Genomic DNA, 10,733 nt, shown 5'->3' on the forward strand with positions numbered 1-10,733 from the left:
CCTCCTCCCTGGCCAGGTGAGCAGCCGAATAAAGCTGCCGGGGCGAGGCCGGGCCAATCAGCGCCCCAACCCAGCCCGGAAAGCCTGACCTCCAACCGCCTACCTGAAATCGCCGGGCCGTGAGATCACCGCCAGCTCTTCCGGGCGAGGAGAGGCGCGCAGGTGTGGCTGACGGGCTCCGTCGGGAGGCAGCGCAGAAGTCCGGGCGCGATGCGGGGCAAGGACGACGAGTACGACTACCTCTTCAAGAGTGAGTGAGAACTTGCAAACTGCCCCCCCCCTCCGCTTGCGACGCCGGAGCGGCCCTTCCCCCCTCGGCCTCAGCTGCCGCCTGGAAAGGCTGCTCCTTCCTCAGTGGCTGAAGACGTTTCGCCACGGCCGTTCCGCAGAGCCGGTGAACTTTTGCTGGGAGCTGCCTCGTTCTTTTCCTTCCCCTTCCCACTCTGGATTGAACCAGCCCTCCGAAGCTTCCGGGGAGGAGCCTTCGCGGGGGCGCTCACCTGACTGCTCCAGGTGGGCCGGGAGGGGACCCCCGCCCCAAATCCCGAGCCAGCCTAGAATTCTGGGAATTGCAGTCCCAGCAAACGGAGAGGACAGCCCTCCAGAGGTAGCTTAATTCTGGTGCCCCCCCACCCCACCCCATACCCCAGGTAGGAGGACCCACAGGGAGAAAGCCTGAGGGTTATAGACCTGTAAGCTGCCCCCCCCCCCCCGCCCTTCACTCCCTTGTCGGCAGGTCTCATCCCAGGCCTGGATCTTCCAGATCCTAAAATCTTTTCATCGACCCGACAAGATGGAATCCCCACCTGAGACCTTTACTCAGTAAAAGGGTGTCCCACCTTGGGAACTTTAAGACCTGTGGACTTCGACTCCCAGAATTCTCCAGCCAGTTTTCAATCAACTTTCAGCTTTCATTCAATTCGGAGTGGAAAGAAGGAAGGAAAACAACTAAAATTAAGCTTTTCTAGCTGGGGAATTCTGGGAATTGAAGTCCACAGGTCTTCCAAGTTCCCAAGATTGGACACCTCTGAGGTAGATGCTGCTTTCACACAGCGGTTTAAAAGCCTTTGGTATCCATTTGTCTGTTTATATCAGTGTTTCTCAACCTTGGCAACTTTAAGATAGGCAGATTTCAAGTCCTAGAATTCCCCAGCCAGCCAGCCAGCCAGGCATTTGGTCTTGGGAACTGAGCTTGGTGTTGCCCAAAGAGAACTTTCCAGTGAGTGAGTCAGGGCTGGCTCTCAGGGCGGCTCCTTGCTGGAGCTCTGCTCTCAACTAGCAGGACAGGTGTGGGATGGGCCACGTGCCACACACGTCACATGCAGATTTGTCAGAGGCCAGAATGAGGGACCTGCCAGTGGTTCAGGAGCTGGGGGGGATTTTGGTGAGGGGATCCCCTTTTGTAGATCTCTGGGAAGAGCAGAGCGTGCATCACTTATGCCCGTCTTATATGCGCAGAAATGTTCACACAATGGAAGAGTGTTGGCACTAGCAGAGAGAGTTTTAATGAAAGAGAAGAATTTATCCAGATTTCTTTCTCCTTGGAAACCACTTCTGGATCTTTTGCTCGAAATATAAAAAAATTATTGGATTTTAGGTTTCAAGGACTAGAATGATTTTGGAGATAGAAATGGCTTGAAATGTTGTGAAGTGGAAAACAGAAAGTTAAGATGACCTTTTTTTGTATTTTACTGCACTGAAAAAAGTTGGAAAAGTCTGCATTTTTATTTAATAATGAAACATAATTATAAAAAGGAAAAGCAGAGTGGTCCTCTCTATATAAACAGGCCCGGAGTTCCTTTGTGAAGCTGCCTTTACTATTCTGTCTCCTGTTCTTTTTCAGATGGGAAACATTCAGAACGTGTCTGAGAGCCTCCTTTAAGTGTAGGGCATTTTCCTGTAAAGCGGTTGCGACCTGCAGTTTTTTCTTTGGCTCCATGGTGTGGCTTAACAGGTGTAGGGTGAAGGGGAGGCATGTTCTTCAAGGGGGCAAATCTGTCGGAACTGTTGCCTCATTTAACAATAGTAAACTGTTAAGAACCCAGCCTGAAACTGATGAATATAAACCCCAGCTGCCCTCCATTCTCTCGGGCTGGGGAATTATATTATTCTCAAGTGGCCATTTTGAGATTATTAAAAGAATATCATTTATCTATATTCTATATCTATCTTCTATGAAGCATCTCTCTACCATCCATCCATCCATCCATCCATGTGTAGAAACTTCCATCTCCCTCACCATATTCTGGGAGGTTCAAATGCCCAAATTTTGTTATTGTTTGACTGTCAAATCTGAGGTCAAATTGCTTGGTGCAAAGCCCGGCCTATTCTTTGGCTCAAAACAATTCAGAAAGGTGGATGAGAGAGCCTTCTTAACAAAAACAAAAACCAAGCAAGCACGAAACATCCTTTTCAGAGGGTTCTGAGTATTTTAATTAACCGCAGAGTCCCTTGCCTCTTTGCAGTCGTCCTCATTGGGGACTCGGGTGTTGGAAAGAGCAACCTGCTTTCGCGCTTCACCCGGAATGAGTTCAACCTGGAAAGCAAGAGCACCATTGGGGTGGAGTTTGCCACGCGCAGCATCCAGGTGGACAACAAGACTGTGAAGGCCCAGATCTGGGACACGGCTGGGCAGGAGCGCTACCGAGCCATCACTTCCGCGTAAGAGACTGGTTGCTGCCTCTGGGTGCCCAAGAGGGAAGGGGAGAGGGCGCCATGGCTAGGGAGGGTCTCCTTTTCTAATGGAAAAGTTAAAGTGGCTCTCGCCCTCTAATCTGGTTCCTTGATCTGCATTAGCTTGTGAAGGCTCCCTGGAGCTCAGTCCTTCTGCTTGGCAGCCAAGGCGAGTTTAACAGATCTATCTATGGTAGTATTTCTCAACCTTGGCAACTTTAAGCCGGGTGGACTTCAACTCCCAGAATTCTCCAACCAGCCATGCTAGAAACTGGAAGTAAATGCCAATTATTATTATTATTATTTTTGCAAAAACATCATAAATTGTGGTCACCTGACCATGGGATGCTAGAAATGGCAATTAAATCAGATCCAGTTCGATGGTCCTGCAAGGTTTGTTCTGGCAGTGGCCGCCATCTCTGTGTAAAGCCTTACAGCCCCCTGTAAATGAGAGGAATGGAGGCCCTGTTGGGATCGGGGCCTCCCGTGGGTGGTGGGATGGAGACCTTGCTGAAAGTCTGGTTCTGCCAGCAAGTGACTTGCCCTCCTCCCCCCCTCCCCTCCCCCCTGTAGCTACTACCGAGGGGCGGTCGGTGCCCTCCTTGTTTACGACATTGCCAAGTACCTGACCTATGAAAACGCAGAGCGCTGGCTGAAGGAGCTGCAGGATCATGCGGACGCCAACATCGTCATCATGCTTGTGGGCAACAAGAGTGACCTAAGGCACCTACGGGCCGTGCCCACTGACGAGGCCAAGAGCTTTGCAGGTAAGGCTCCCAGCCCACGGAGGAGCCTCTCCTTCCCCAGAGGAGATTCTGGCTAGCTCAGAACCCTCCATCCGTTCCTTTTCGCCACAGGAAGTGACTTCAGCACCTGACTCATTCGTGCTGTTAAATGCGCTCATTAGCTAAGCCCTTGGCACCACTCTTGCATCCTTTGGAGAAGAGGGTGAGCCTCAGAGGGTGGCTGGGTCACGTTGAACCACGTGGTTGGGCTCCCTGCCAGGTCTTCAAGGGGTTTGGCCAGGTGTTTCCTGGGCCTGGGGCAAGGGGATCACCCTGCAGCTGTCAGTGCGTAGACAGAGACTCAGCCAGAGGGCCACAGCTCCTTCCTTGAGTTTTGTGTTACTGCTGTACAGAAGGAGCATTGTGTTTAGGTGCGGGCCTTTTCCCTTGGCCATTGGAAGCATCGGGGAACCCAGGGTTGTGAAGATGTCGCTGTTTTTTTTCATTCATTTTTAAATTAGGGCAAGAGGCAAAATTAATTCACTTAAATACCCTTGTTTCCAGCAACATGATTCAAGGAGATCTATAACTTTGGGGGCTAAAAATGTGTATCTTTTAATTTAAGAAAAGACACCTAAGATTCCTGGATCTTTGTTCTGAACTTTGTGTCTTCTGGACACACAACACTCACTATCTTTAAAAAGGAAGGATTATTTTAGGACATTTATGAATTTGTAAGCTACAGCTAAAAAGATATTTTCCCAAAGGAACTTACCAACATTTAAAAACCAGAAGATAAATGATATACATTAAAGCATAGCATGGATCTGAAAAGCATAAAAAAAGTATTTAACTGAAAGGGAGACAATCTGGGGCGAGGGCTCTGGGTAGAGATGTCCCTCAGGTGCCACCTGCCGATGCTCTGAGGTTGGTGCCTAAACCTGGTGTCACTCAAGGAGGATACATCCAGTGGTGGGATTCAATATTTTAACAACAGGTTCTGTGGGCGTGGCTTAGTTGGGGGTGTGGCTTGGCAATCATGTGACTGGGTGGGCGTGGCTAGCTGGTCACATGACTGTGTAGGCGTGGCTAGCTCATCATGTGACCGGGTGGGCGTGGCTATGTGCATAGGGACTACTCAGAGGGCTGAAAAAAGTCATTTCTGACTGGGCCTTGCACTTTTGACCGGTCCTCACACTTATGACCATCCTCACATTTATGCCCGTGCAGCTTTCTTAACAACCATGTCACTCATTTCACAACTGCTTCTCTTCACCATGGTGACAAGATAGGGCAAAAACGTAAAATGTGAGGACAGTCGTAAGTTCGAGGACTGGTCAAAAGTGCGAGGACCAGTCAGAAATAACTTTTTCAGCCCTCTGAGTAGTCCATATGCATAAAAGGATACAGCAATAGAGAGGGATGAAGGAAGGAGAAGAGAGATGAAGAAAGAAGGAGAGAGAGGGAAGGAAGAGAGGAGGAGAAGGAGAAAGGAAGAGGAAGTAGGGAGGAGAAGAAGAGGGGGGAAGAGAAAGTAAGAAGGAAAGAAAAGAGAGAGGTGGTAGGTTTGAGGAGAAAGATTGCTGTACAATAAAAAAGATGAAAGGGAAGAAAGCCAACCCCAAACAAATATAAAGATATTAAGATAAAGAATGAATTGTTAAACTTTAAAGAAAAAAAGAGAACAAATATGAATAAATAGCAATAATTAGAAACACACATACAAACATACAATGTATTTTCTTTGAACAGAGTATTTGGCCGGTTCACAAATTTAAACAGTGTTTAGTCATTTCAATTAAATTTACAATTTCTATATTTCCTTTTTGCCATATTTATTCCTCATCTATTTTTGTAAAAAACCAATATTACCCTTCATCCTCATCTCTAATCTTAATCAAATTCAATTTTTCCCTTCTATTCTATATTATACCCCTTCCCATTGTCATCTATTTTTATATCCATCCTCACATTGGTTAATTATGTAATATTAGTTGTTTAATATAAATTCAACATTTTAATATAAATCAATTAGTTATATAACTACCTTTTTTGTATATTAATCAATATGAACATGAATATTCCAATTATTTCCATGCAATCCAATTTCTTACAAATCAATTAATTATATTTACCAATAATAATAAACCAAATAATTTCCCTCATATATTCCTCCAAACCACAACTTAACCATTTCTGCTTTCAGAAATATACAATTAATAGTATCTCAATTATTACAATTCCCTAGTTAAATAGAGCTTTTTTTCTTTTGTGTTTTAAAATCTTTCCCTAAATTTCCCATTGTTTGCACCTACCTTTTTTGGTGAGGAAAAAGAAAAGAATTCTGCCTGCTTAATTTTCCAACGTTGCAGCAACAGCAAAGCAATTTCAGTCTCGTGTTTCAGCAGAGCTAAGGGAAAAAAATTCTGCTCCAGGACTCTTTGCAAGGAAGCAACAGATCCCTGAGCAAAACAGCTGAGACAAATCAGCTGAGAGCCGGGAGGCCGATAGAATCAAGGGCTAATTAGCCTATGCTGAAGCTCCACGGGCCAATAAAATTACAAAAAAACACCGAACTGTTTGTTAAATTGCTGGCTCGCCCACCCCTCGCCCACCACTATTTATTGGCAATAAATAGTGGTGCAGAGGGGCGGGGCAAGCCAGCAATTTAACAAACGGTTCGGCTGCACCACTGGCTCTAGGGCGGCCCTTTGAAGCCCCGCGGCAAGAATTTGAAGTTTTTTTTCCTCTGGCCATCAGCTGGGACTCCGGAGGCAGCAATAGATGGGGAGTGGGCGGGGTAAGCGAACGGCCGGCGATCCAACAGAGCAGAGAGTGAGGGTGAGTGAAGGCGTGGAAGCTGCTTTCTCCATCCTGCTCTCTTGCGTCCAGAGCCGGTGGGGAACCGGCAGCGGAACTCAGGCTAGGGAAGGGGTGGGCAATTGTGGCTCTTTTACAACCTGTGGCCTTCAACTCCCAGAATTCCTGAGACAGCCAAGCTGTCTCAGGAATTCTGGAAGTTGAAGTCCACAGGTTGTAAAAGAGCCACAATTGCCTACCCCTGGCTACGGTAGACTGGCGCCGCGCGAGTGGGAGGCGGGGCGGGGCGAGGGGCGGGCGAGCCAGCAATTTAACAAACGGTTCGGCCAAACCCCCTAGAACCCCCAGAATCCCACCATCTCGACAGGTGGGAGATGAGCTCCAATGTGATTGATTTGAATCTCAGCACTTCTGGTGGTGATGGGGCAGCTGAGGTCTGAGGCGCACAAGAGGGTTGGATGGAGCTTCTCACAGAGACTATCTGTGGACCATTTCTGACTGGTGGTATCCTTTTCTATGTATTCACCTGCTGTAGAAAAAAATGGCTTGTCTTTCATTGAGACGTCAGCTCTGGATTCCACCAACGTGGAGACAGCCTTTCACAACATCCTGGCAGGTATGTCTGATTTCCCTTCACACCTACCTGGGTGGTGGACACAGGTTATGCTCAGATTTGGGAGCGGCAAAAGGCAAGCAGACACAGCCCCTGCTGACTAGGGTCTTCAAAGCACCTTGGATGTCATAAGCCCCAGAAAGATTAACTGATTAATCCCCCCCCTTTGCAGGGGGAGATTAAGATCAGTTAAGGTCAATCTGTGGAGGCACAGTCCAGACAAGACAAACCTCAGAACCTTCTCCTAGGAATGCCTGGGCAGACCTAAAGGCTTTGCTTGAAAAGTGTTTCTTGATCTCAGGAGCTTTAAGATGGGTGGATTTTAACTCTCTGGATTCCCCCAGTCAGCATGCTGGTTGGGAGGAATTCTGGGAGTTGAAGTCCACCCATCCTAAAGCTCCCGAGGTCGAGAAACACTGCCTTAGAGGACGTTGTGCCTAACATCAGGGAGTGCTTGGCCAACCTTTGACCCAGGGTGCATTTACCCAGCAGGTCACGGGAACAGGTCACGGGAAACTGGGCTTATTCTAACTTTGTACAGGTTGGTTTGTATTTTTGGCCTTTGTTTGTTCCATGACTGCATTTCATTAGGCTATTTTATGTTTCAAAATGTCATGCAAGGCCGGAAGACGTCTCTGGGTATGCAGCAACATTTCCTCCTGCTGTGTAGGGGGTCTCATCAACTCTGCAGGCTTCAGGAGAGGTGGTCTCTTCCCTAATTTTGCAGTCCTCAGACTTTCCTTTCAGGAAGGCCACTGCAGTACCAGGGAGGTTTTATAGCCTGGCAGATGAGGAAGACACCTGAACCCCACCCTTTGATAGATGCCAGATCAAAGCTTTTGGAAATTCCCATGTTCTGACTGCTCAGTGTGTAAACACTGAAATGAGAAGGAATCACTTCGGCATGATACCTCTCTTTGCATTGAGAATAGGACACAATGCAGGGCCGTTGGAGAAGCTAATTATAACAATACAGCAGTTCATATACTTCAGAAGGGAAATCAGTGGTGTGCAAGTTGATCTCTGGACCTAAGTTATTTTTTAGCCTTGATTGTCTTCTCTTCCTGTGACTGCTTCTGCTCAACACTGAAATGGACTTCCAACTCCATTTGACCTCCTCTTGGTTTTCTTTTCCTCCAGAAATCTACCGGATTGTATCCCAGCGACAACTTGCAGGAGGGCAGCCTGAGACAGAGTTCAGCCATGGGACCACCATCGAGCCCATCAAAGTCTTGCCCACCCAACAGGAAGCGAGACAGACCCCTTGTTGCCAGAACATCTAGCCTGTGGTGGGAAACGGTCACAAAGTGAGGAGGCCACCCAGAAACCACCAGATCTTTCCCTGGTGAAGGAGAGGGGCCAGCTCCACCAGGTGTCCAGCCTACTTGCTCTGCATCCTGCACACCCATTTCTCCACACTTCTTGAAGCTACCCCTTGGTTGCAGCCGAGGCCCCCAGCGGCTGCCCAGTTCTGGATTCTCCTTAGAGGCTGCTCTTCAGCCTCCTAGGAAGCCGCTGACAGATTTGGGGAGGGGAGAAGCATGAAGGAGGCTGCTGAACAGCCCCTTGAGGTTCTTGTGGCGTTTCCCAACTTTTTGCCCCTCTAGTTGATAGGCAGTAGCTCCCCTGGTCTTGAGACAACTTGAGGGAGAGCCATGGACATGTTGGTCCTTGAGGATTTACCCTCCTGGGTGGCCACCAGCAGATCAAAAGGTCCCCGCTCTTACGGCTTCTGCCAAGGCTATTTTTAGGGACAGGATGAATGTTTAAAACAGGCCACTTTCCCCACATGACCCCAAGTTCTTTGGATGACTTTAAAAGTCCCTGGGGCTGCCTCATGACTGATTCCCAGGGCAAACCTTGCAGGTGGCTTTAGCTACCAGCACCCACCAAGGAAGAGCCTGGCCTGCACGTCTGCCTCAGCTGGACACTCCCCTGAGTCTGTAAAGAGTGGGATTTCCTTGGTGATTGTGTGTGTGCCTGTTGTAAAAATGCAACTTGCTGGTCCAGCTTGACTTCTATTTAAGGTTGAGGAAGACTCTCTTGGCCATAGGACTCCCCCAGGAGATCAGGTCCTTGTTGCCGGTCGTTGACGTGGACTTGAGTCTCACTATTGGACATCCCCAACAATCTACCTCTCCTCCCTCTTTTCCCCTCTGCTAGAATTGGGTTCTTCTTACCTTTGTCTTACAAATATTATCTGAGGCAGTTCTGGAAAGGGAACGTTACTTTTCTGGAATTCTTACACAATTTTTGCCTGGACAAACAGATTCTTGTAGGGTCCAGCAGAGACCTCATTTTGATGGCTGCCTTTTGAAAATCCACAAGTGGGGAGGATGAACTTCAGAGGATATTAATGGATGTTCTCCAAAGCCTTCCCACCAGAGTTTTATTGTGGTTTTGCTCCAGTTGTGTAAATAATAAAACACGAGAATTTTAATGTGTGCCATGTGGTGGTCTGGAATTTGTGTTTAATGTCATCTTTGGGATTTCGCATTTGAATGTTTAAATAAAAGTTGTCTAATAATGATGTTCTGGTGATAATTGAGTCAGGGCTCTCCTCGTCTCACTTTTGAAGCAAACACTTGTCCTGGTGGAGATGAGGAGGAAGTTGATCCATGTTTCTGGATCCTCAGAAGAAGCACCTCTGGGGAAGAGAGTGGGATACATGTAGTCCTTGACTTATGACTAGTTGCTTAGTGACCATTAGAAGTTACTACTACATAAGTACCTGAGGGGCTCAAAGTTCCAACAGTCATTCTCCCTCTGGTCATGTGATCACACCTAGTGCTTGGTAACCAGGCTGCATTTACAGCTGTTTGTAGCATCCTGCAGTCACATTTTACAACAGTTTTGCCCAAAACCTGCATTTACCTATGATGTTAAGTAATACCCCCCTCCCACCCAGCACCTGCCCTCCTCCACCCCAGCCTGGTCCTGCTTACTCAGTGTCATTAGTTGCGGATGGTAGGGAATTTAAAAAAAATAAAGAAAATTAAGTCTGGGCATTAAAAGCATTTTATTGTTCCCATCATTCTAAATTGCAGTTCTCCAACCTAGGTAACTTTAAGACATGTGGACTTCAACTCCCAGAATTCCAGATTGGAACAGCTGACTGGGGAATTCTGGGAGTTGAAGTCCACAAGTATTAAAGTTGCCAAGGTTGGAGACTCCTGTCATAAAGAGTTGGGTAGGAAAGTGGTATCAGCAGATTCTTGCAGCAGAACCAAAAAGAAAAAAGGCTTTCTCTGGAGAAAAGCAGCCCTTGAAAACTTTTTGACCCATGATCGAACCTCAGCTTGGCATGGCAGCCTCTCAAGGTGGAATGAGGACTTGGGAATTCTGCAGCTGGAAAGAGACATCCACCATGGGTCTCAGAACATAAAATCCTAGGGCTGGAAGGGACCTGAGAGATCTTCTAGTCCAGCCCCCTGTCAAGGCAGGAGTCTTACATCATCCCAGTCAAAAGGTCTATTTTTTAAAAAATCACCTTCAGTGATGGAGCACCCACAACTAACCCTGGAGGCAAGCCTAATCTATTGATTCATTGTTGCGGCTCAGAAAAGTTCTCCTTAATTCTAGGTTGGCCTCTCTTTGATAAGCTTCCATTGATAAGCTTCCATCCATTGTTTCTTGTCCTGCCCTCATGTGCTTTGGAGGATAGGTTGACTCCAGGGGTAAGTTCTATTTACCTTTACTACCGGTTCGCAACAGGATCGTGCGCACGCTCTTGCTTTGCTCTCGCATGCGCCTTGCTTCTGCGCATGCGCAGTTCACTTCTGATGATGTCAGGGTCAGTGGGCGGAGCTTCCTGCCGGTTTTACTACCGGTTCTATGGAACCAGTCCGAACCGGGGGCAACCCACCGCTAGTTGACTCTAGTGGTGAAATTCAAAAATTTTC

General features: G+C 47.6%; 1 protein-coding gene across 1 annotated transcript; it reads left to right on the forward strand.

The window, feature by feature from the left end:
- The first annotated feature begins 210 nt into the window (after window positions 1-210).
- On the forward strand, window positions 211-8,114 carry LOC139322277 (ras-related protein Rab-11A-like). Its single transcript, XM_070951326.1, has 5 exons — window positions 211-250; window positions 2,466-2,661; window positions 3,247-3,440; window positions 6,754-6,834; window positions 7,972-8,114. Exons 1-5 carry the CDS (start codon window positions 211-213, stop codon window positions 8,112-8,114), a joined length of 654 nt encoding a protein of 217 aa, XP_070807427.1.
- Window positions 8,115-10,733: the final 2,619 nt, after the last annotated feature.

The sequence above is a fragment of the Pituophis catenifer genome, unplaced genomic scaffold, assembly GCF_029215685.1.
Source record: "Pituophis catenifer annectens isolate HBS135680 unplaced genomic scaffold, rPitCat1.0.hap2 SCAF_10, whole genome shotgun sequence".
Lineage (NCBI taxonomy): Eukaryota > Metazoa > Chordata > Lepidosauria > Squamata > Colubridae > Pituophis > Pituophis catenifer.